The sequence below is a fragment of the Tinamus guttatus genome, unplaced genomic scaffold (genome assembly GCF_059628265.1).
Source record: "Tinamus guttatus ecotype Peru unplaced genomic scaffold, ASM5962826v1 Tinamus_guttatus_pri_ptg000188l, whole genome shotgun sequence".
Lineage (NCBI taxonomy): Eukaryota > Metazoa > Chordata > Aves > Tinamiformes > Tinamidae > Tinamus > Tinamus guttatus.
Genome location: NW_028288722.1, coordinates 2,885,479 through 2,910,522, shown reverse-complemented (window position 1 = coordinate 2,910,522; position 25,044 = coordinate 2,885,479). Strand labels below are relative to the sequence as shown.

Genomic DNA, 25,044 nt, shown 5'->3' with positions numbered 1-25,044 from the left:
GTCTGGGAAGACTGGGGCCCTCACTTCAGCCTCTGGCCTATACCTACCCCTCCACAGTGCTGTGACTCCTCATTTGCTGGCCCGCCACATGCAAGGGGCTCATTTGTGGAGGGGGCTGCGTAGAGGAGCCAAAGCCTCAGCTGCAGGGAACACGTTGCTTCTCACCAGAGGCTGCAGCCAAGCACGCTGCTCTCCCTCTTTCTCCCAAGATTTACACTTTTTTGGGCTGGCTGCTGGATCGCCTCGTCCCTGCAACAAATCTGGACTGGTTTGGAAAGAGGAGAGGCGATGAGGAGGTGGGTTCCTGTGGGGAGGTCTCCTATGAGGGCTCACGGAGGGTGCTGAGAGGTTCAATAGTTGCGAGGATGAGCAGCAGCTGCCAGAGCGTGACCACCTCTTCCTCTCTGCCACGCAGCTCCTCCTGCATCTAGGAGAATCCCACCCTTTGCTTTGTGCCAAGCTGCTCAAGCTTCCCGAGGTTTCGCTGGTGTGATCCCACCAAAGCCGCGGGACAGGAGCCACCTGCAAAGGTGTCACTTCACCGCACACGTCCCCGGCCGCTGCCCCTGCCCCGCCAGGCGCTGCTGAGGCCCCCTTCCCTCCCGCTCCCCTTCCTCCAGCGCAGCCGGCAGCCCCGTCCCGAAATCCCGGACAAGGCGGCACCCCCCGCGCCCGCTCGTGCCTGCGCCGCCTCCGCGGAGCCTGCGCGGGTCCCGGCGCCGCCGCTGCCTGGAGAGGCGCTTCCAGCGGGGCGCGCAGCGGGGACAGGGCTGCGCGGGACGGGACGGGCAGCGCAGTAGAGCACCCCGCGGGCGCGCACTGTGGACACGCACGCCGTGGGCATGCAGGGCGCGGGTGGGCTGCCCGCGGCACCCGCAGGATGCGCGCAGGGAGCAGCGCTGCTCCCCGCGGGGCGGGAGCGGGTGACTCGGCCCCGCGCCAAAGCGGCCGCCCGGGGCCGGGGCCGGGGCCGGGTCCGCGTTTATAGGCGGAGCGGCGCGGGCGCCGCCGCCAGGACCCTCCCCGGGCGCACACGCAAGCGGGGCGTTGGTCCCGGTTAAAGGGGAAACTTGACAGCCCGCCGCCCGCTCCGCAACGCCCGCTCCGCCGCGCTGCGCGCCGCCCGCTCCGCGCCTCGGCCCCGCGACGTGAGTACGGCCCGGCCCGGCCCGCTTCACTGCTCTGCTCGGACCGGGGCTGCCCCTGGGGCTGCTCTCGGGACTGCGGGGAGAGCAGAGCCCGCCCCTGCCATAGGGCAAGGGGGCTGGAGGAATCCCCCCCCTCTCCCCTTCGCCCCCCTCCCCCGACCCGCGAGGCCCGTGGGGAGCAGATGGAACTGGGGAGCCCCTGCGAAAGAGGGTCCCATGGACCCCAATCCCCTGGGAGTCCTGATGGGAGCAGGTGGGATGGGGAACCCCCACCCCGAGGCTTGGAAGAGCTGCGCTAGGGGAGAGGGGCAGGGGGAGCCACTCTCGGGGGGTCCTTGGGGCCACCCCTGGGGTGATGGGTCAGGGACACCCCTCGGGAGAGCGGGCTCGGGGGACAAACACCCTCCCCCTAGGAAGAGAGGCCGGGGGAGCCACCGCGGGGGGCGGATCTAGGGAGGGGGATCGGGGGAGCCCTCCGCAGAGCTGGACCGGGAAGCCCCCCTGGGGCAGAAGGCTCCGGAGATTCCCCCTTCCCACCCCCTTCCCGCCCTCCTCTCTCAGGGGAGAGTGGCCGGAGGAGCCCTCGGGTGGAGGGGCCGAGGGAGCCGCGCTCTGGGGGTCCCGGGGGAGAGCCCCAGGGAGGCCCTCCCGGTGGAGAGGGCTTGGAAGACACTGGAACACCCCCTCCTCCCCCACCCCCACTCAGGGAAGGGGGATCAGCGGAGTCCCCCGGGGTATCCGAGGAGAAAGGCCGGGAACCCCGCGTACCCCCCCGAGGGGACGGACGAGGGCAGAGGGCTCCGAGGGGCCGCGGAGCCCCCCCCATACCCAGCGGGGCCGGCGGGGGCGCCGGGACCTGCGCGCGGCTCCGCCCGCCCCGGCGCATCCCCCGGGCCCCGCGCATTGAACGGGCCGCTCCGCCGCCCGTTCGCGCAGCGCCTCCTGCCGCCCCGGGACGCCCCCGGCGCGGAGCCCCCCTCGCACACAGCCCGGGACACTGAGCATCGCTGTCCCCCTCCAGCTCGGCCCCAGGCTACCGCCAAGATGCTGCTTTTGCTGCTGGGCATCATCGTGCTCCACGTCTCCGTGCTGGTCCTGCTCTTCATCTCCACCATCGTCAGTGTGAGTACGAGCTCGCTGCCGCCTCCGTGGTGCCTGGGCAAGCAGGGGAGCAGCTGAGGAGGGAGATGGTGTGGGGAGATCTAAAGATATTACTTTTTATTCTTGGTGGTTTGTTTTTCCGCCTGGCTTTTAGCAGGAAACGTTCCACATTGCTGTTCTTGCTAACAGTGGGGTTTGGGAGCTTTTTGCACAGCTCTCAGCATGTAACCAGTGGGGAATGCAGGTTGCAGCACTGGCTACTGAGTGCATCCACGTTAGCATTTGAGTCCAGAGGAGCAGAGCATTTTTGAAGCCAAATCTCCTGCCTGTCCCCTCTTGCCACATTGTGGAGCAGATGCAAACTGCTTTCATTTGGGGTGAAACTAAGCTGAAAGATGCATTGCCACTTATCAAATGCGCTCCAAATGCTGACAGGCATCAGGCCAGAGGACAGCTAGGTAGATGCCAGGTCCTCGGTCCCAGTTGCTTTGCTCTCCAGACCTGCTGCTTTGAGGCTGCAAACACGGGCACAGCTTTGGTCTCTAAAACTAGATGGGCTCAGGGGTCCCAGCAGCACTCCCTGGCCAGAGCCCAGTGAACCTGCTTGCCTTGACTTGGTTTGAACACAGAAGTTTTGCTTCACTAGTATTCTTCTCTCTGCCCTCCCTCCTTTTTTTTTTTTTTTTTCCCTTCTGTGTAGCAGGCGAATCCTCTGCAAATTGAAAAAAAAAAAAAAAAAATTTTGCAAGCCGTTAGAGACCACGTGAGAGCATTCAAATTGCTCAAATGGCCAGGCTGGCCGCGGCGAGGGAGGGCGTCAGAGGGGGGAGAGCAGCGGGCTTCCCCCGCAAGGCTTGGCCGATGTTTAAAGAGAATAAAGGGCTTCTGTTGGGAAGCCGTTGAGGGTGAAAGCAGCTAAAGGCAAATATCAGTATTTACACTCCAACCGCTTTATATATTTAATAAAAAAGCCCTGTGCTTGGGAACACCCGTAGGGGTACTTGCATGCACAGACATGTGCACGTACATGTGTGCTCCAGCCCCGGGTTGTTTTCTGGGGATGCTGGAGCACGGGCTCATCATGCTGGGTCTCTCTTGCAGCAATGGCTCGTGGGGACGGGGCACACAGCGGACCTGTGGCAGAACTGCACCACCGGCAGCGTCTTCCACTGCCTGACATCGTCCACGAACGGTGAGTGCCCGGCCTCGGCGTTGCAGGAGCAACGGGTATTCACCGGAGTTGGTTGCTGGTTGCTTGTGCTTCTCCTACCTGAAGCTGGTCCCTCCTCCATGGTCTCCTTGCTGCAGCTTCTGGCTCCCTGGGGCCACGAGTGCTCGGTCACTGGCGTCACTGGTGCAGGGGATCCTGGTCAGACGCGTGGGCTGGGCTGGGGAAATCGCCCCGCGTTGCTTGGGAGTCTCTGAGGGCCGGATGGGGCCCAGCCAGGGCCGGAGCGACACCGCGGGTCTGACTGGCAGGGTCTCCCCGGTGAGGTGCTGAGCCCTGAGCAGAGCGGCCTCGGCTGGAGCTGGGGCGATGTCCCGGGGATGCCCCGGAGGACACCCAGCCCCTGCCTAGAAAGTGGTGCTGCTTCTGGCCGTGGTGACAGCCCGAGGCTCTGTCCCTGCTCTCCCGCTGTGGTTTGCTGCCTAGTACTGCACACAGGACATGGCGATGCTCCGTCACCGCTCTCCTTCCCCTCCCGAGGATGTGACTCATAGGTTTTCTCTGCCACAGCTTTCATTTTCCTCTCCCTTGCTTCGCCTGCCAGGCAGTGCCGGAGCATCCGAGTCCCACTGGGACCGCATCCCCTCTGCACTGGTCCCTGGGCACCTGCATGTTGCAGGTTGATGAACAGCTGGTATTTTCTGGGCTTTCTCACGTGTCTGAAGCTTTTGGTGGGGATGGAGCAGGCTGCGCTGGGGCTCTCTCCCTCTGGGTTGGTGCTGAAGGAGCTGCTCCATGCTGGGCTCCCCTTGGGCTGTCTGCAGCCCCAGGTAGAGCCTCGTATCACTCAGGGTGTCTTTCCACGTGTGCCCGTTTTGAATGTCAGCAAGATAGGGCTTCCTACCACAAATCAGCAACATAGAGTTTTCTGGGTTTCAACACTAAGAGCAGTACTGGGTCTGCATAGAAAGCACCATTTTGCTCCTGCTCCTTTTTTTGAGGAAAGAGCCTGCTGGAATGGCTAGAATTCGGCCAATGCAAAGCGTGGGAGGTCGCTGATAGCAGAGGCAGCCGATGAGGTGAAGGATGCTCCGTTCATCTGGGAGCAGCGGATGCCAAGGCAGGAGCAGGAGGGCAAGCAGGGCCAGGCTTGGAGTGCAGCAAGGCAGGGACATGGGCCGTGTAGGAGCGAGCGCGGCGAACCCAAAACACCCCCAAGGGCTCCTGCATGTGATGGGAGCCTCCAGCACTGCCCCAGGAGGTTCCTTTGGCTCTAAACTCTGGCTGCTGTTATCAAAATGCCCGTGAATACCCCATGCAGAAGCGGAGCAAGGATGTTTGTTCTCCCTCTAGTTTTACCTCTGCTAAAAGCAGGGCCTGGGCTGGGCCCAGGGTGGGAACCAAGTGACTCCGTTGGTCTCTGCTGACGCCTGGTGGTGTCTGGGCTGCCCGCGAAGCTGCTCCGGCTAGAGGTGCATTGGGTGACTTTGGATATCGCGCCCTCAGCCAGCACTTATCTAAACGCAGGCTCTGCTCTGACATCCCAGGCATCTGCAAGGGATAGAGGCTCTGTCCCCTCCACCCCGTGGCAGGGTTGTGAGAGGTGCCCGTGTTTACCTGCTGGTACCCCAGCCCCTGGACACCCCCCTCACCAGTGCTGTGGAAACACAAAATAAGAAAATATTTCCTGTATTTGTGCAAGGCTTTCCAAATCTGCTTCTAAAACCAGCATAAGAACTCCAGGTGGCTCCTGGTGACATCGCCAGGGAAGCATCTTCTGTGGGATGCCACAAAGAGTTCTCATCCAAATCCCGTGCAAGCTGCAGGCCGTGTGCCCAGGACAGTGCAGAGTGGTGACAAGCAGAGCACCCAGTGCCACCCAGCGCAGGAGATGCTTGCCGAGGAATTGGGCACAACGTAGCCTTTACATCATGGCAGATTGTCTTCTGGTCATCGTAGCGGTTGTTGCAGTGGAGTCGGTCTCTAGCACTTAACTACAGCAGGTGTGGACATCAGCATCGGCACCAAAGAGACGGTCCAGCATGGTTCAAACTGCAGCATGTGCGAGGGATGAGGGATCCTCGCCCCTAGCCAAGCAGGAGGGAGGAAGCATCCTGCTGGGGAAGATGCCCTCTTTTTTTGGAGATGCCTTCTCTTTTGGGCTCTTACAACTGCCTGCTGTTTGCTTGGATTTCTTCATTTACTTGCTGGATAATGACATTTTTCAAGAGGCAGAGAACTATGGAAAAAATGTCGCAATCTTTGCTTCGTTTGTGCTGTCAGACATTCCTGGAAAAGACTTATCTCAGGAATTCGGCTCCGAATCCCAGAGTTGTGCTTTCGCAGGGCTGGGAGCCAGACTCTCAGCTGTGTAACTCCACAGAAGTCATGGATGCAGAAAGTCTAACCTGGATAACTCAAATGATCTTATACAGATGCCATCAAAAATTTTCAGACAACTGTTTTTCTTTCAAAAAATGGCTTCTTCTCTCCAGCCTGATTTTGTTTTTTATTGTTGTCAAGATTTTTTTTTCCTACCACCATTTCTTGGATTTTGATGGGAATGCCAAATGCATAAGGAAGCGAAGGGTATCTCTTCATCCTTACAGCCTTCTACAACCTCGTGAAACATTTTTCCTTTTTTCTTCTGAACATTTCTCACCTCACCGCTCTGAGACTTCTGCATGCTAGCTTGTTCAAAGGCAGCATGGTGGTTTTTTTTTTTTTTTTTTTTTTTTTAAAAGGGAAGAAGTCCCAAGGCCTGGGAAATGTGCAAAACACCAGTGCTGTGGTTGCAAAGTGCTGTGGAGCCAGCTCCAGAGTGGATATCTGCCCCTGAACAGCACAGCCCTTCGCTTTAATGGGGCTGGGGATTGCTCGGATGTTTGTGCATTCCGACTGCCCCTTCCTTGGGGCTGCTTTGCTGGCCCTCCCTGCATTGCTCTGTCTCTCCTTGGTGGCTTCGGACCAGCTCTCTCCAGCCGGAGACACTGGCAGCAGGATCAATGTGAGACACCAGCCTGGATCCCTCCCAAGCCTCTCCATCAATCCCATGTTTCTACAGAAAGCATCATTTAAGGGAAAATCCCCTCCTGTGGTTAAGTGCCAGCGGGACACGTGCCCATATGACACGGGCTAACTGGAAGTGGTGGAGATCCTGCTTGGGGAATTGCTGCTTTGGCAGGACATGCTGGTGCTTGAGATGCATTTTCGGTGCACTGGAGGAAGCAAGAGCCACCTGCAGCCCTTGCACGGTGTGAGGAGCTGTGCTCCAGCCCCTGAACTGCTCCCATGAGGAGCTGCACTGCTTTTTGTGCACTTCAAAATGCAAAACAGAAATATGACTTAAATACTTTTGCTGTGTCAAGTGACTTTGCTATCCTTGCTCTCTCAAACTCTCTCCCAGCAATGTTTCAATGCACAGACCTTCTAAAAGGAAGTTTTGGATACTCACTCGTTAAATACATTCCAACTATAGATGCACTAAGATTTTTTTCTTTTTCCTTTATTTTGCTATTTAATGCTGAGAAACAGGGAAAAAAAAAACAGATGGGATAAATAAACACCTGCACTAGGGGTAGCAGTGAGCCTGGGTTCATGATTCCCCTGCTGTGAGGACAGTCACATGGCATTGGAAATGTCTCAGGAAAAGTAGTTTCTCTTTTACTTCAACTGATCTTGGACCATTAATATACCCTAAATCTCAGCAGGTGAGGGTTGTTGGCAGGCTCCCACCAAAGTGAGTGTCCCTGCTGCTTTACGTTGTCTACTAGGGACCATCTCGATGGAGGTGATGGCCAGGACAGGCAGGTGTCTCCCGGAGGAATGTTTGGCTTTGGGGACCTGGCTTGTCCTCGCAGCACCCCCTTTCACTGCCCAGGGGAAGCTTTTTGCACCGGGTCTGTGAGCTGGTTGTGGGATGTTCTAGACACTGCTCTTTGTGGCCAAAAAGTGATGTTGCAAGGCTTTACTAACCGCTCCCACAGGAAAGTTATTTCTCGATATCTATTATGGATAGTGAGTATAAAATATCTGAATGAGAAGAAGTAGGGACAAATATCACACTGACCCACTGGAATAGAAGAACCTGGAAAGAAAACGGGTCAGGACTTGTGGAGTGTGTTTGTCTCTGGCAAGGGGAGACTTTCTTGAGCCAAAAGGTGAGATGCAAGTGACAGCCCAGGCCTCTCTGCAAAGCAGAAGCTTCTATTGAAAGATTTGAAGTTAGTTTTCACTATTTATTCATTGTGAATGTAACCTTCCAGACGTTATCTTGTGCTCCCTTGTGGAATCTGCATGCAGAGAAGATTTGCAGACTTTGGTTTTATTTCTGATGCGTAGCTAGGAACGGACAACATTACCACTATTTAGGGATGTTGCATTTGGTACAAGGAAACACTGCAGGAAATAATGGATAGTCTCTATATTTGATAACGTGCAGCCTCCGCATTGGAGGCAGCAGCTACTAACTAGTCCCATTCTCTGTCCATGGACCGTGTGTAAAGATACCTTGGTTAGATGACACTGCAGGTCCTTTGGGGTCTTTGGGCTTCCCAGCAGAGAGGAGAGATGTACTGTGATCTCAGAAGTTTGAGATTCTGGAGTATCTGCTTGGAAATTAATGACAGGTAAGATTGGCCAACCATGGTCTGCATTGAACCACTTCTGCCAACGTGTGGGTAACTCTGGCGTGGCCTTTAGTGGACATAAAAATAACTGTCTTGCATCTTGGGAGAATGTTTTGTATTTTGGAATGGTTTCTACCATAACTGTGTCGCCTACAATATGAAACGGATTTCATCAGCTTAAAAAAAAAAAATTGTTGTTGCCGGTTCTTGTTGCAAAGAGCATGTGATGTGGAGAGATTAGAGACCAGGCTGTTTTTCCTGTTTTTGGCTGCTCACTAACTCTTCAGCTGCCGTTTTTGGGCAGGCAGTGGGTCAGCCAGCTGTTCCCACTCTGTTGGGCATTTTGGATGATGTGGAAGAGGAACAAAAGGAGGAAGAATACAACATATGGGAGAACTGTAACTGTAAGACCCGTAGAATTGGGTGTCGGAGCCCATTGCAGAGTGCAGTGCCTGGAGACCCTTTGGAGACATAACATTTTAGGGCTTGGTCAGACTTGTAGGTGTCCACTTCTCTATCTCCATCCTTGCAATCGTCCTCCTGAGCTACCAGGTGGACTCACCTTCATTAAATGTGACCCTACGTCTGCGTGACTTTTTAGGATCTCAGTCACAGCTTTACCGTTTTTGATAGCAATATTGTGCTGCTGTTCTCTCTCTTTCAACTTCGGGCCCTCCCTGGAAGTAGAGGAGCTGCTCATGCAGGAGACAAGAGCAAGAAAATGGCCTAATGCTGGAGCAAGGGCCATGACCTGCTACCCCACCACAGTGCAGTGAGCCCTGAGAAGCAAAGGGACCAGCATAAGGGTCATGCTCCACTGTGAGAGTCTGGGAGAGGAGCCGGCTGGGATATTTTGGAGCTGTTGCAAGGGGGAAAGGCGGTTTGTTGGTGCCAGCAGCTGCTGCCCCAGGACATGGGCTTCAACAACCAAAGGGGCCATTTCTGCGGCCTCACAGCTGAACCACAAAGATATGAAGTAGCAGCAATGTGAAGGGGACAGCTCCAGAATCCATCTGAATCCAACAGCTCTGGAGACCCGTGGACTTTGAGAACTCTTTGATGTTGCTCGGAGGGCAAGAGGGAGGGGAGAGAGGAGGAAAAGAGAGGGCTTTGGGGATCTCATCCCCTCCTGAAGGGGCTGGGAAGCCTCCTCAGATCCCTCAATTTGAGCTCTTTCACATGCAAGGCCAGGCTGCACATGTTGTGAGGTCCATGGTGCCTGCCAGGGAGGAGCTGCAGCAGCTTCTTCATTTGGCGTCTCCCTGAGCTGCAGTCCTGGGGGCTTCCCACCTTCTCATCTCAGTGCCATTCAAATGCCTCAGAGCTCTTTAAAACCCTCCTTTTCCCAAGACTTCCCAGGGACACCTCCATCCAACATGCTGTGCATGGGACAGCAGGGAAAAGGCAGCTGCTGGGCATAAAACCTGCTTTTCCTTGGGGTGAGATTTGACAATCCTCCGTAATCCCAGCCGTGCTGGTGGGAGTTTGGGACCAAGCCGGAGGGAAGTTACCGTTCACCAGAGCTGGCCTTTTCCCAGGAAAACCTGCAGGCAGCCTGTCTGGATGATGCTATTCCCCCTCACAGTGCAGGTGGAGGTTTGGTCTGAAGCAAGAGGATGTGGCTGCTGGCAGGGGGTGGCTGTTCCAGCTTTATGGGTCTCTGTGTCACTACAACGAGCTGCCAAGGGGCAGTGTTTTGAGACCAGCTGCAGAAAGGTGCAACTGAGTTGGTATTTCTCCATCTTTGATTTACCCTTCTGCAGCTCAGTTTAGGAGGTTGGATAGCCAGACTTAAATCCATTTAAGTCTCTGCAATTCTCACTCAGCCTAGGAAGGATGCTGGGCTCTGTTTGGCTTCATGATCAGATCCTGAAGCCTAAGGGTTGGCTTTGGAGACGCTCTGCTTGGGAGACATCTCTTCCCGGCACGCTCGGCTAGTAAGTGCATGTGCTTTTCTGGACTCTGCTCATCTTCTTTGGTTCATAGCATTGAAAGAGCAGGTTTTGCTTTGCACACATTGCCTGGAATTTCCCCTCAGATTATTTTTGTACAAATCATATACAAGAGCCTATTTAGTGGATGTTATCTTCCCTGGCAGGGGTCAGATATTGAGGGTACAGCATGTGCACAGTTTTCAAAGGGAACCATACTTGTGTAAGATGGTATTATAAGCTGCACGTGACAGCACACAGATGTTTTTATCACATAAAACTAATTTAGTCCTGCACAGTGGGCATTAGTGGAAACTGATGGCTCAAACTGGTCTCTCTGCACTTCAGAGTTTCCCCTCTGGTTAAAACCAAGATAGCATGTCTGCAATTGAGCAGCAAACTCAAGCCTGGGGAGAAAATCTTTAAGCTGATCCTTGCTCTTGGCCAAGAGTACCTCCCTGTCTGCCCCATGCCATTGATCTCACTCAGCTGCAGCCCTCGTTGGGGTATAAAACCTCCCTGTTTTTGTGGGAGGTGCTGAGTTAGTTGCTTTCTCTTTCTTGGGGATGTGGCTGTGATCCTGCTCTAGGTTTCTTGCTAGGCTTTAGGGCAGTGAAATGTGGTTGTTGTGATCCTGGGGGGAAACTCTGAGATGTTCTTGGTGACTTTCTTGGTGACTTTGCTGTGAGGATGTGAGTGGTGATGTGAGTGTGTCAGGGCTTATGCAGCTCAGGGGAAGTTTAGCCGTTTCATAGAATCATAGAATGCTTAGGGTTGGAAGGGACCTCTAGAGATCATCTAGTCCAATCTTCTAAAAGCTTCTTCCTGAATTTCTGACTGGATGAAAAGGCTCTGAAAAAGCTGCAGCTGGAGCCTCTAGGGGAGCTCTGCATGGGAGTTGCTTGCTCTTCCCATCCCATTTCTTTCTCTTCCTCTTCCTGAAGAGCAGTGTTGCTAGCAGGGACCTCAATAGATGCTGCAGAAAAGTGGGATAACTGGCTTACTGCCTCGGGGAAACTGCAAATACCTGTCTGAGAGCAAAACCAGGGTTGGTGGCTACAGCACAGCCTGCAGGGTCTGGACCTCCCTCTGGGAAATGTGTTTTATTTCTAAAAGCCTATATAAGCTAGTGCCAAAGAAGTATGTAGGGTTGGAGAGGTAGCAGTACTTTCTGCATTAGTGGCAGAGCTCTCAGATGGATTAAAGGCAGTGTGGCCTCCTTGTGCAGCTGGAGCTGGATGTGCTGAGAGGGTATCAGCTTGCTGCACCCGTGGGGTCTCAAAGCCATGACATGAGGTGAGCATCACGGCCCTTCTTACATGAAAGAGGCTGCTAAATGTCAGCGAGCGGCTGCCTGGCAGTGCAGCTGGAGATCTGGTCTCTGGTATTATCTCTTAATTGCCCTTTTGGAGCCCTGCGGCTGCTGTGGCCATGGCCAGATGGCAAAACCCTTCCAGGCACCGTCTCTTCCTCTTGCTCTCAGTGGTGGCCTTTATGTTTCTTGTCACGGCTCTTTATTGCAATGGGAATTTGTAGTAGCTGGATGAAGCGTTCACTTTCAGGAGCAAAACGGAGGCTCAGGGAGGCGGATGCAATTAAGAGCAGCTCAGCTCCGTTTTTCCATCTAGACGGCTGGATCTTAAAATAGTTTTACAATTGGAGCACCCACCTCCGGGCAGCAAGGGAGCTGCCACGAGCCCTCCTGTCCGGATCCCGCAGCCTATGAAATCACAAAAGATTTGGCTTCCCAGATCCTGAATTAATGCAGCCACAGAGAATATGACAGTTTAGTGACTGTGCCAGGTGCCTTCTTGCCATCCCCTTCCCACAAGATCTGAGCATCAAGGAGGAAAATCAATGCTTTATGACTTGCTTTTTTAATTGTTTTATTTATTTATTTTCTTAAGCAGCTCTTGAGCTGTCTCTGCTCTGTTTCCAGGTGGTTTAGCAGGTCCAGAGAGTGGAAGGGTTTCGCATGGCTCAAGGCCTGGCTAATATGAGATATGCCAAAAATGTTCCCTAGGTTTTGCCTATATTAAGAAAACAAACAAACAAATAAAAACCCAAAAAAACACAATCAAGCCTGGAGTGGTGTCTGCTGGAAGGAGTCACAGTGATAGCGCTCGCCTAAGGAGCGGCGGCAGCCGATGTGCACGGACACAGCCCCGGTGGGTTCGGAATGAGTGAGATGCAGCAGCTCTTTAGCAGGACATGCCAGTGCTGTGAGGGAAGGAGGGGAGGCAGAAAGCTGCCTGCAATGAGCAGGCACTGTACTGGTTCTTCTCTCCTTGCATCCATGAGCAGGATCTGGATCTCCGCCTTTGCATGGACACTGGCAGGTGGGATGCAAGGGGGGCTCCCATGGGCATGGATTTGCTCCCCTCTTGCAGAGCTGCTGGCGCGGGGGCACACGGTCTGTGCTGGTCTGCTCGAAGGCTGTAGTTGAATCTCTGCAAACAGGAGGCTGCGGTTCAGGAGGGTTCAGTGCTGCAGCAGCTTCCCCTGTCTGAGGATCCAGCCCATATCATGCATCCCTGTCCCTGCCTCCAGACCGTAATGACTATTCCTGCCTGATGTCTGTGGTGGATTATCCTATGTGGCATCTTTAAAGGCCTCTGGAGAGGTGCAGGCGTGCTGAGAGCATCTCAAGCTTCACAGGGAAATGCAGTGCTATTTGCTAGCGTGGCCCTGTGCTAGTGGCGTGAGGCACTGCCTCTTTCTGTCCAGCTGCAATAGATTGGCATTTGGCTTGTTTATTTTTTTTTATTATTTTTTTTTTAAATGTGGGGAGTTACACACCCAGGAGGCCTGGAAATAGCTGGGCCGTGACTCATGCAGGGCTGGTGGAGCTGCTCTGCTCTGTGCTGCAGCTAAGTTTGGCAGCTGGCAAAGCCTCTTTCCAAAAGGCCTGAACCCGTAAGGGCAAGTGGTGTTTGTGCTTGTGGCGTATTTATTTTACCTCTGAGCATGCCTGGCTCAGTGTCTCGTGGCTTGTTGCGTGGGTTTTTGGTAGAGCTGAACAACCAGGCCCTGAACCGAAGCTGATGGTGGGGGGAACAGCTACTTTGTCCTCATCTCTGCAGGCTTTGCCTTGCTACCAATATCTCCTTATGTGCCTGGTATTGTATTTTTTTTTTGTATTTATTGTATATTGTACATTTTTTTTCCCCCCTAGAATGGCTGCAGTCTGTCCAGGCGATGATGATCCTCTCCATCATCTTCAGTGTCTTGTCCTTATTCCTGTTCTTCTGCCAGCTGTTTACACTCACCAAGGGAGGACGATTTTATGTTACTGGAATCTTCCAAATCCTTGCTGGTAAGTGGGAATGGATAAGGGGATGCTGATTCTAAGGCAGTGCAGGGAAAGTGCTTTTGAGTGGGGAAGGAGGGCTAATAGTGAAAACAAGCATGCTCTGAACACCAAAGCAGGTCCAGCTTGGTTGCTACTTGCTTGCAGCTCATGTGGGATGATGCAAAAGGCAAAGATGAGCTGGCTTTTCCTGAGAATAGGAAGGATGCCCAACTGGCACCTATATGAGCTGATGAGAAGAAGGTATGAAAAATTCATCTCTCATTGAATGCTTGGATGCCCAGAGCTGGTTTCCAGCTTTTGGTGTGCGTGGCACATTTCCTGAGCTTCTCTGGGCCACCTCTGCAGAAGGTGGGAGGCCACCACATGCCCAGCTGGGGAGGTTCCCGTGATGTTTCACTTCAGGACCTGGGTGATTGCCCTCCCAGTGGTGACATCTCAGGACATTTCACTGTCCTCGGGATCCACCTTTTGCTGAGCTGGGCAAGGAGGTTCCCTGGCTGATGATGGGGGTGGGAAGCAGTGACGCTGCTTTAGCAAAACAGGCTCCAAGGGCTATTTTTAAACTTGCCGTTGGGGGCCTGGTGCTTTCCACAGCTGCTAAGAGCCACCCTAGCAGGCAGGGCGAGATGGCTGTCTTTGAACTTTCAGCTACTATTTTTAACTCTTGGAGAGCTCAGCAGTGGAAATGAACCACTAGTCAAGTCATACGTTGGAGTTCTCCAAATACAGATGTAAAGTATGGATTTATTTGGAATTTCTATGCATGAAACCAGTGATGAGGCTTTCCAGGTGTTAAGACTTCAAAAAGCTAATGTGAATAGATTTGAGTTAAATATTCTTACCCCCAAAAAACAGCTCCCTGAGGAGACCTTCACTAACTGGAGCTTTACATGCTAAGCTGATCCCAAATCACCCTTGGTCCTGCCTTGGTCTGCAAAAAATTCATCTGCTGAGCTTTAGAGAAAGCTCCTGAGCACCCTCTAAGCAACTGGCCAGTTTATAGATTAAAAACTCTGCAAAACTATTAATGAGTATAGCATGAAATTCACTGTGAATGTAGATACATCGCCATAAAGTGGGTGCTGAGAATGCCAGTTCACCATGCCTGGAAAGCTAAATATCTAGAAACCCATTACAGCTATGGAGGCAAGGAGAGGAAATGGACATTAATAATGCAGTTGTTAGAGTGAGAACTTGTCTAATAGACCCTGGAGCAGGAGGTTCCTCTCTCCTAGATGGCAGCTGCTGATTCCTGGCTCTTAGTGCAAGAGAAAATGGGTCTGCAACCACTTTAGGCCTCTCCCAGGTTGCTCGGGCAGCCCCGCATGGTGTCCTGCATTCAGATGCCCAGGGTGGAGGCCAGTGCTCCTAGGGCTTTCATGGGCTTGTGCCCTCTGGGTTGAGGCTTGATCCATCCCTATGGCTGCTGTGAGCGGTGCCACTCTGCCCTCAGACTGCTGGAGGAAGAGGTACCCCCTCCAAGGTGGTGTATTGCCTCACTGATGGCACTCAGAGAGAGTTTCCCACATGAGTTAATTAAAAATAAATAAATAAATAAAGGGGATGGGCGTGGCAAGGAAAGGGATAGAGAGACCTTAAAGCAGTCTGATCATCATGGTTCAGTTTAAAACATGGCTGGAGCAGGACTGAGCTTGGCAAAGCTGCGTGTGCTGCTAAGCTCAAGCTTTGAAGCTGCGATGCGTCCGTGCTTGCATCAGCACAAGCAGCCGAATGCCGCTGCCCTTGACCTCCTGCCCTGTGCCCCTTTCAGAGTCTTCTCCCCCAAATCCCTCATTCTGCAGCCCAGAAACGCGGCCGTGACCGTTGCCTCCGTGTTGCCGAATTCCTCCTGCGGACAATCGCGACTGTATTTTCCGCTGTCCGTAGGTGCTGCTGGCACGGCCGCGAGCCTGTGCTCTGTCCCACCGGCGCCGGGGACAATAGTTTTGCTTTCTGTGCATGGGCCGGGGCAGTGGGAGTCTGCTCGCGTGCTCAGCGAATGGAAAGTGCATTGGCGGCGCGTTAATGAAGCGTATTCCCACTTCTGCACTTTTGCTGAACAAAGGGGCAGTGTAAAGTGGAATTAGGGCTCAAATATCACTGGGGAAATGTAGGTGGGCCTGAGGTCTGCACAGGGGATTTGGAACATGGCTCTGACAACGGCCCAGTGCCCGTAGAATAGAATCACTGGGATTGACTGAAAGACCTTGTTTTCAGGCAGAAATAGTGGGTGCTTTGTGTTAGCTCTAGGCAGACCCCGGTGCTGATGGATTGCTTTGCAAACAAAGCTAAAGTGCTGGCTAATGCACCCGACTGGCCACGCATCGGTTGCCCGCGCATCCTCCTGAAAAAGGCTGGGGCATTGGGGTGGATAGGAGCGCAAATACACGTGCCAGGGTGGGATCTGCAGGGAAACGTGGGGCTTGGCTGACAGCTCCTCTCTGCAGCTTGGACTGCAGTCGGGTTTTGGGGAGCCATCCCGGAGAGCAGGGTCCAGCCGTGCCTGCCTGGTGCTGGGCACCTCCAGCATCCCAGCAGGACGTCTTAGTCCAGATGATGTTCCTGCTGCACTTGCTGCAGCACTTGTGGCTTTGCTTGCTCTGAGCTGTAGGTGGGGATGCCCCCATTGCAGCCAGCATAGCATGGCAGACCCCCAAATGTGCCACAGCAGTTTTGCAGGAGGAAAGTTAAGAGGAGGGCATGGAAAGCGCAAGGTTCTCGCTGGGGGTGTTGGGCGTTACGGTCTCCGGTGAGGCCGGCTCGGGGCTTGCGGCCGTCGCTCACGTCGCGTTTCGCCCGCAGGGCTCTGCGTGATGAGCGGCGCAGCCATCTTCACAGTGAGGCACACGGACTGGCAGCCGCCCGCGGCTGACGTCGCCTTCGGCTTCGCCTACATCCTGGCCTGGGTGGCCTTCCCGCTGGCCCTCATCAGCGGCGTCATCTACGTCATCCTACGGAAGCGCGAGTGAGCCCGCGGCGGGGCCGCGCGGGGCCACTGCTGATGTCCCCGGAGGAGACGGAGGCGGGGGAAAATAGACGAGAAAACGGAATAGAAAATTAACCAAAAAAAAGAGAAAAAACAAAAAACACACACAGAGAAAAGGAATAAACCCTCCCACCAACACCCAACCAACCCCAAAAGGAAACACTCAAAGGGTTACTTGTTAATTGAAGATGTATATAGTATCTATGGTTTAAAAAACCTATTTATAACACTTTTTACATATATGTACATAGTATTGTTTGCTTTTGTTGACCATATGCTATGTTTTAAAGCCTAAAGAAAGTGCCTAAAGAACTATTACTCCTAACAGTGTAACATGAGCGCGGTGATTTTCTTCTTTCATGCAAAATCTGCTTTGACCTGGTCCTTCTTTCCCAACCCCAAATAAATACTTAGGAGAGAGAGAAAAAGAGGGGAAAAAAGGAGGAAAAAAAAAGAAAAAAAAAAAAAAAGAGCCCTGCCTGCTTTTAGGTTGGCATAAATCAGTGCTGCTCCCCTGACCAGGGCGGCCTCGTGCCGGCTGGAGGGTCGCCCCGCTCCTTCCCCAGTGCGGCGATCCTCTTCACCAAAGTGCGTGCACAGGGATGATGGGAGACGCTTCCCAAAGGCTCCAGGGCTCCCGGAGCGCCAGCTTTACTTGCCCCAAGTGCCTAAATGACTTGCGTGCCTAAGTCCCCTGGCCTCGCCATCACACCCCCTTGGGAATTTGGGCTCCCGACTCACTTAGGTCCCGGCCGCGCTCCTCGGGTCTGGGTTCCTGCCGGGATGCTCCAGGGCTCCGGCAGGTCGCCCAAGCCAAAGCGCTGGGACGTCGTGACCTCGGCGTGCACTTTGGCCTTGCCGCCTGGATAAACTACCGATGGGATGGACGCCACCCCGGCATATCTATGAAATCAAATACTAGATATATGAAATGGTGCTATCTATTTACCATTCCTTATACTGCTAGCCATTTAACCTTATTCACTGGAAACTCAGTTAACAACCTGGCGGTAAACAACAACGCTAGAACCGTGAAATAATTCTGTGTAATATAAGTGATCTATAACTCCTTTTTGTACTTAGATGACTTGCTCTTGCTGTTATTTTTAATAAAGCATTTATAACCAAGGTCCCCGTTTTCCTCCCCTGTGGTCAAGAGGAGCAGAAACGGCTCCGGGGGGAGCCCCGCGGGTCCCCGCTGCCGGAGCGGGATGTCTGTCCTCCTCCTTCTGTGCGTCCCAGACGGGTCTGGCAATGACTCGAGCAGGCAGCCTGCTGCAGCCTCCCCTGGGCTGCCTTCTGAGGACTCCAGACACCGTCTTGCTGTCGTTTCTGTGTCATTTCTTTCTCTTTTTTTTTTTCTTTTTTTTTTTTTGGCTTTGCTTTTCTGATTTTATACCGACTGTGTGGGCTAAAAAGCAGTGAATAAAAAAGTCAGAATAACTCAGTGGCTTCTGCTTTTTGATTCATCACGGGCTGGATTGGGGCTGTGCGCTACAAGTCTGCTCACACGAGCTCCTCATCTGCCGCCTTCAGGGTCAAATTGGTGCATTTTGGGTGGAATCTGGGTGGATTTGTCCATCCTGCTGAGACAGGTGCTGGTTAGCTGGCCCAGGCACCTATGGCACAGGGGAAGCAGCTCTGAGCCTGCTCTTCCTGCTTTGCTGGGAACATCTGAGACCTTTGGTGAGCCACTAAATAGCACTAGGTAGAGACTTGGGAGCAGAGGGAACTGAGCTTGATGTTGGGGCCCCATGGGGGCCATACATCTCACAACTCCCCCAAAAGTTGCGCATTTTATCCCTGCATCAGCTGAATGTAGTGAAAACCTTGGAGAGGCACCAAAGCTTGTGGCTGGGTCGGGAGTGGAGCTCTGGGCCCTGTGCTGCGGGCTCATTGTGGTTCTCTTTCCTTGCAAGGCTCTCCCCTGTGATCGTGTCATGAGGCTGTCCTGACCCTGAGGGTGCAATTAAGGAGAGCAAGGGGTTGGCACCATGCGACCAGAATGTGCAGCCCTGGTGGCTGGCACGGAAACGCTTGTGCTTCCACCCACTCCATCATCCGTCTACGACACATCTGAGCTCTCCCAGCACCTGGGCCTGGCAGCCGTTCAGAAGCTCTTGCAGGGCCACATGTTGAGACCAGTTATTAACACTGGCCCCATCCCGGGGCCCGTGCCCAAACGTGTGCTCCCAGCGCCGTGCTCGGGAGGACATCCTGTCGCGGTCATGACCCTGGTGATGGCTTGAGGCGAGGAACCACAGCGGAACCACCCTGCAGCACCGAGCCGAGCGGGAGGTTTTCCTGGTGAACCCATAACCTGATGCCCAATTAAGTGACTCTAAAGCACTGTCCTTGTTGTTGCTGCTCAACGTGTGGCCACCACGGGTCCCAGCCACATCCCATGGGGAAGGAGCAGGAACTGCCTCGCTCCTCCCAAGCCCTCGAGCAGCGCCAGGGCAGGCAGCATCACTGCTCTGCACCCGCGCTGGCTCCCGCATCCTGCCTCTGGCTTCCTAAAGGGGAGCCTTCCCCTCCATGCCCACTGAGGGCAGCTTGCTGCCCTCCTGCTACGCCTGGACGGTTACGTCGTGCTTGCGGGGCAGGACTCCAAGTCCGTGGAGAGCAAAGGCACGTAGGGAGCGCCGCGGAGCAGAGCCAAGTGTCCAGCCCCGCGTCCCGCTGCCTCTGCAGCCTCGGCCTCGCTTGCGACCACAGCAACACAAATATCTTGACTGAACTTTTCTGAGCGTGGGGCAGGAGCTTGGGGTGGGAAATGCTGTTTTTTTCTTTTCGTTTCCATTTCTCAGAACAAAAAATAAAAGAGGCTGACTGCTGCATTTTTGGCCTGGAGCGGTGCCCTGCTCCCAGCCTCTCTGTGTGACGCTGGCCAACGTGCAAGCTGAGCAAGCGGCATTGGCTCTAGCAACGTTTCAGCCGCCCGTAGTTGCTTCATCTTGGGGAATTTTTTCAAGGGAAAGGAAAACAAAATGTCATTTGAAGTGGAAACAAAGTGAAGGTTTGAATCTCCCCTGGAAAGGGCAACTCCAAGCTCTCTGCAAGGAGAGTCCAAAAGGGAAATTTCCACCTATTTCCACTGGATCTAATGCTTTCCCTCACCCAACCAACTCACTTGGGCTAATCACTGGTGGTTGGAAAATGCCAGTTTCTGTTACTCAGGTACCAACTGTGTTTTAAACATGCCACACACCTCGGGAGCCTCCTGGGGTCCAAGTTAGGGAGTGAGACTTGGATGGGATGGCTGGTCCCTCTGCGAAAGACCCTTTCACAGCATGGGGGTGGCCTCGGGTGATCTCTCTTGATCTTTTCATTTCAGTCAGTCTGGTTCACTTTGGTGCCTTGGCAGACACCATCAGGGCACATCTGGGGAGCTTGGTCACTGCTGCTTTGCTCTCCTGCTGCCAGCACTGCCAGGCTGGGAGCACCCGGGGCTTCGATTTGCCAGAGGGTCAGGGACTGAGTGGTGACAGCAGCCCCACAGGGCTTTAAACTCTTGGTGCACACAAGAGAGATGTGCATTTGACACGACGGTCCCCTTGCAAGGCGGGCATCGTCGAGCCCGATGCCGAGCAGGAGGACAGCCCCAGGGATGCGATGCCCCCCGGTCCCGGTGCCAGTGCCCTCGCTGGGCAGCCGAACCCCCCGGGATGCTCTGCAGGTCCGGAGGGCACCGGGCTCGGGCTGTGCCCGTCCTTGTCACGGTGCCCGTGGGACAAGCGCGGTGCGAGGCCGCCCCCCGGCGGCGGACGGGGGGTCCTGCGGGCCGGGGACACCCTTCCCTTGGGCCCCGCGGCGATCGGCCCCGAACCCCGCTCTCCTCTTAGGATTTGGGATCTTTTTTTGTTTACCTTTTGTTTTAAGCCCGGAGCGTTGCACGGTCGCGGTGTCGCAGTGGGGAAGAGAAAGCCCCGTGTGCGCTTGGGTTTGTCTGCACCCCCCGAGGCCAAGAGCTTCAGGCACTGGGCACGCAGGGCTCAGTCCTGGGGACAGTGACATCGAGGGCTGCTCCCACCAGGCAGATCCTTCCACGGGTCAGAGCACAGATGGGACTTCTCCCTGTTGGGAGCTGCTGGGTCACCCAGAGTGACTCAGAAATGCTGAGAGCTCCAGAGGGCTGTAGTCACATTTCCTGCAGGGAGTGGGACAATCTCTCACCCAATATTGAGTTAGGATTCATTCTTGGAGCCTTGAAAACCTCTCAGTATGGAGAATCCCTGATATCCCTGGCCAGCCACTTAACCTTCTAGTGAAAAACTTTTTCCTTAAGAGACCATGCCAGGCCTGAATCCACCCCTTGTTACATTCCATGTCCAAACCTCAGCCCAAGAGCTCGCCTCCCTGATGGAGCTGCAGACCAGCAGTGTTCAGGATGGGGAATCTTCCTCGGAAGGGCAGCAGAGAGCAGGAGCGAGCATGGCAGGGTCCCTGCGTGGGGGAGGCCGTGGCTGATCCTGGCAGGTACCAGGAGGGGAATGGGCACCCGCGGAGGGGCAGATTGATGTGGCCTTGGCCATGTAGGTGGCCTAATGTATCCTGGGCTTTGCACAGTGTGCCTCAACCAATTTTGTTATGGATAAAGCACATCAGCAGCTCCAGACATTACTTTCCAAGTGGTCCTCTCTGCTGTCACCACCTCCTCCTCCTTTCAGGGACATCCTCCTGCTTGACTCCCTGCCCCTGGGCTTTCTGTCCTGAGGCTGCTGCCATCCCCTCCTGCTTTAGAGCCTCCCCAGCCGCACCCAGCTGCACGCACGGGTTATCAGTCATGTCAAGAGCCCAATTCCCTGTGTGCCACTCTCTCCCAGCTCACGAGATGACAAAAGGCATTAAGGCAGGACGCAGCATTTCTGGCCGATCAGCAGCAAGCATGTTCCGAGCTAAATGGGACTCCGGAGTTTCAGTGCACCCTGGGGCTGCATCCCAATTAAGGCTGAGAAAGCCAATAAAACAGCTAGCAGAGCAGCAGCAATATGGGGAGCAGTGGCAAAGAGGGCTTGAAAAAATATTAGGGACGTTTCTTTAGTATGTGTTGCATCATAAAAGTAATTGTTTAAATGGCTTTTCTAGTGCTCTCAGCAGTAAATACACCAGGAAAAATGTGCTAAGGAAATCTCATCCTCCTCTTTCATTTACTGCCTTGTAAATTGAAAAAAATATGGAAGGAATAAAAACACTGGAGGTTTCGGAGCAGCTATTTCGCGAGCAGCACTGTATTCCCCCTCAGCCCGCTGTGAGTCCTGGCTGCCGCCGGACGGTGGCACTTCCGAGCTGTGCCTCCTCCAGCAGCCCGGGCCTAGCGGGAAAAGAGCCGTGGAGCTCCATGGAGGCACCATGGGAGATACAGCTGGTGCATGATCCAGCGCTAAAACCAGGCCAGGCAGGAGAAGCTCAGCCTCAGGACAGTGGTTGGCCAAGCACCAGGTTTTCCATTAGCCCGTCCTGTAAGAGCTGAGCACGTGGACGGTGATGGGTCCAGGTTTGGCTACGCTGCAGATCCAAGTAAGAACTCGCCCTTCTCACTAAGGGCAATGGCCGGGGTGTTAACCTGGTCTCCTCTCAACAGCTTGCAGCAAAGCTCCTTCACAAGGTGCCCAGACAGGGCACATTGGCCACTGGTGCCCTTTGACTGCCTTTGCAAACTCCTCTTTCTTCTTACACCAGCATGGTCTTTGCACCTACAAATAAAGCACATGTCAGTGTCTCCACCTCTCTCAGTTTAGCCCTAGAGAAATCCAAATATTTTCATCAAGTTCCAGATATCCGGTGAATTCTGGTTTGACTTTTGTCAGACAATTGTGCATCAGTTCATGCTGGGAAGGCTTCCTCCAAGACTGTAGTGGCTGATGGAGGAAAGAAGAGACCATAATCTGTCAAAATCAAGAAAACGGATCGTGCCAATCTGTCTCAGAGAGGAAGTGCTTAACCTAGACACATCAAGAGGAACCACGCGGGAGGGAGCTCCGCTCTTTGCAGTTGAACCAGACTCTTGGAGATATCTCATAGTCTTCTTAAGATGTCCTAGGCCCTGTTCGTCCCTCTGGCTGGTGCGTGTTGATGGCTAAGGAAGACAGACCAAGGAAATGCAGCATTTGGGGCTGTATGTCCATGCCATGAGCCAGTAGCTTGGGGCCAGTGTAAGACATGCTGCGTGATAAACTCCAGTCAATTAGCAAAGTGGCAAAGTTTCTTAGCAACATGCAATTAATTAACCAGCTCAGTCTTCACGGAGGAAATAGTGTGGACAAGCGACCCTTTCACCGCAAATCAAACAGACCTGATACAAATCATCTTTCTCATTTTCTTTCCTTCCCTGACTAAATTAGCCGCTTACTCTGTTCTTATTAACTAAATAAAATGAACCACATTCCACATTCATTTTGTCGCTGTCATTTGGCAAGAACGTGGAAGGGTGGCAAATTTCTTTCCGTTGGTTTTGTGGAACATAAATAGTGTCAAATAGCTTGTCTTGGAAGGCGCATGTTTCTCTGATGCTTCGCATGTTAGCTACCATGAGGACTAGCAAAACACGAGACTCAAATTGCATGTGATTTGAACAGATTTTTACAATAAAATAAATAAATAAATAAATAAAATAAGGCTCACAGTGGGGCCCTGAATGAAAGTGGCCACTCCAGACCACCCCAGCCAAACTCTCCCGAGCACAGGAGTGCATCTGGTTGGGTTTCCCCACATGAATTGGGGATTGGATATGGTTAGTGAAGGTACATTTAGATCCATAAAAGTCTTGGCTGCAGTAGTCTCAGCCAACTTCGAGATGCTACCAAGACCTCATAGTTTTCTGTTTGTTTCCTTTTTTGTTTTTAGTGTTTTCTTTTTGTCCTGAGCCTGCTAGAAATAGAACAAGACTTTCCAGGCCAAGCCTGGGGCTCTGTCTTCTCAGGACGCTGCCTATTCCCAGTCCCTGATTTGCCACATGGCCTCCGAGCCGGTGAGGGGGACCTGGACAGCTCTGCATCCCATTACCCATCCCCAGAGCCCTCCTGCGCCTCCACCATCCTGATCCCAAAGCCTGCCCTTGGACCTCTCCCTCTTGTCTCTGCTCTCTGGCATTGACCCTGGAGCCCTCCTATTCTCCCTTGGTCAACTCTTTTTGCCCTGTAATTATTTAACGTGATTATCGATGCTTCCCTGAACGCTGCCTCTTGTGCATGTGATTTATGGAGCGCTTCCTCCCGCGCGCTCCCTTCACAAGGAGGTCACCCCGGCTTTCCCGCAGGCTGATCCAGGGCAGCGCCGGCCGGTGCTGGGAGCTGCCTCGTCAGCCTCGGTGCTGAGCGCTCACTCAGGGCAGGCAACGCTTGAGTCCCCTGCTTTGAAGCCAGAAGATGCTGCAGAGGCACTGTGGGGAGTTTGGTGGGTCTTGTCCCATTTCAGAAGCTGCCACATGCCCAAACTGGAGAGTGGAGTGCCACTTGGACCTGGAGAAGTGGTCAGACCTAGGTTCTTTTTCTGTTTTTCTTATCTAATTTTTTTTTAATCTAAAAGACTCCTTTTTGATAGAGAGAAGATAAGGTATTAAAAGCAAACTTCACCCCTGAAAAGCTGAGCTCCACTACAGATACCCACCAAGAGCAGGTGAGAGACCCAATGTCCCCAGTTCTGGTTTCTCCTCCCTTCCCCTGCCACATTCCTGTGAAAACGGGTCATTGCCACCAGCTCCAAGCAGCAAAGGGCTCTTTTCAAGGCTCTCTTAGGTGGCAAGCAGAGCTTGAAAAGGCAAGGGCTGCTCTCATGGTGCTGTAGGGCAATGATGAGTCACTTGTGAATTTACCTCTGTCGAGTACCTGGTGGCGTCATTCTCATCCCTGCTCTGTGTCCTGTCTCGCTTTGCTGCATCCTGGGCACAAGGCAACAAGGCCAAAATGCTGGTGCTGAGCCTGCATGCCCACCTCATTGACCCAGGGCTTGTAGTCACGCTGGATGAGGTCATTTTAGTAATGTTTTGGGAATTTGGGCTGCTTTCTTAGTTCTTGTGACCCTTGTGCCCATGGAAGGGGGAGCCAACAACCAACCTAGGAAGTCCCCACCACTGCAGGACAGCCCAGGTGAGGCACTAAGGGCACAGATCGAGCAGGGGCAGCAATTCTGTCACTGATGGAAATGGTGTGGGGAAAACAGAGCCATGTGCAGCCGGGGGTTGTCCCACATCATACCCTGCATTCGTGCTGCCTGCGGTGATTTGCTTGGGTTTCCCTCCCACCAAACCCCCCAGAACAAACCAGCCGCTTCTCTCTGCACTGATGAAAGGATAAAAGCACCGCGTTGTTCCTCGTTTACTTGCTTCCTGGGGGTAATTAAACATCTTTAGCTTTCACCAAAGGACATGCTTTCCTAGGGAATCCTCAGCTCGCTCTTTGCAGGACTGTTTTACTGTCGCTCTGATGGTGCTGGGTGGAGACGAGCTTTATTTTAAACTGCTCTAGCAGCTTCGTTTCAGTCTTTGTCACTTGTGTTTCCTTTCACATAGACTTTTTTTTTGGCTTTCATTTCCCAGGGCTTCCTCTTATCTGCCTTTGGAGAAAGCCTTGTAAAAAGCAAAACAACAAAACCCAAAGCACTCTCCCGGGGATGCTTTCAAGAGAAAGGACCCTGCCGCCTTTCAAACCCCTTTGCAGAAAAAGCCATCCCAACCCTGCATACGCCGCAGCCTACAGGAAAGTCTTTGAAGTAAATTAAACCAAATTAGTGTCTATGATATAGATGAGCCGAGCAGCTCCCCGCTGTGCC

At 53.6% G+C, this 25,044-nt stretch overlaps 1 protein-coding gene across 1 annotated transcript; it reads left to right on the top strand.

Moving 5' to 3' along the window:
• Positions 1–1,069: 1,069 nt before the first annotated feature.
• PMP22 (peripheral myelin protein 22) lies at positions 1,070–16,703 on the top strand. The gene is made up of 5 exons (XM_088523432.1): positions 1,070–1,148; positions 2,170–2,270; positions 3,351–3,441; positions 13,152–13,292; positions 16,092–16,703. The coding sequence occupies exons 2-5, from the start codon at positions 2,193–2,195 to the stop codon at positions 16,256–16,258; spliced, it is 477 nt and encodes a 158-aa protein (XP_088379558.1). The 5' UTR covers positions 1,070–1,148; positions 2,170–2,192; the 3' UTR covers positions 16,259–16,703.
• Positions 16,704–25,044: the final 8,341 nt, after the last annotated feature.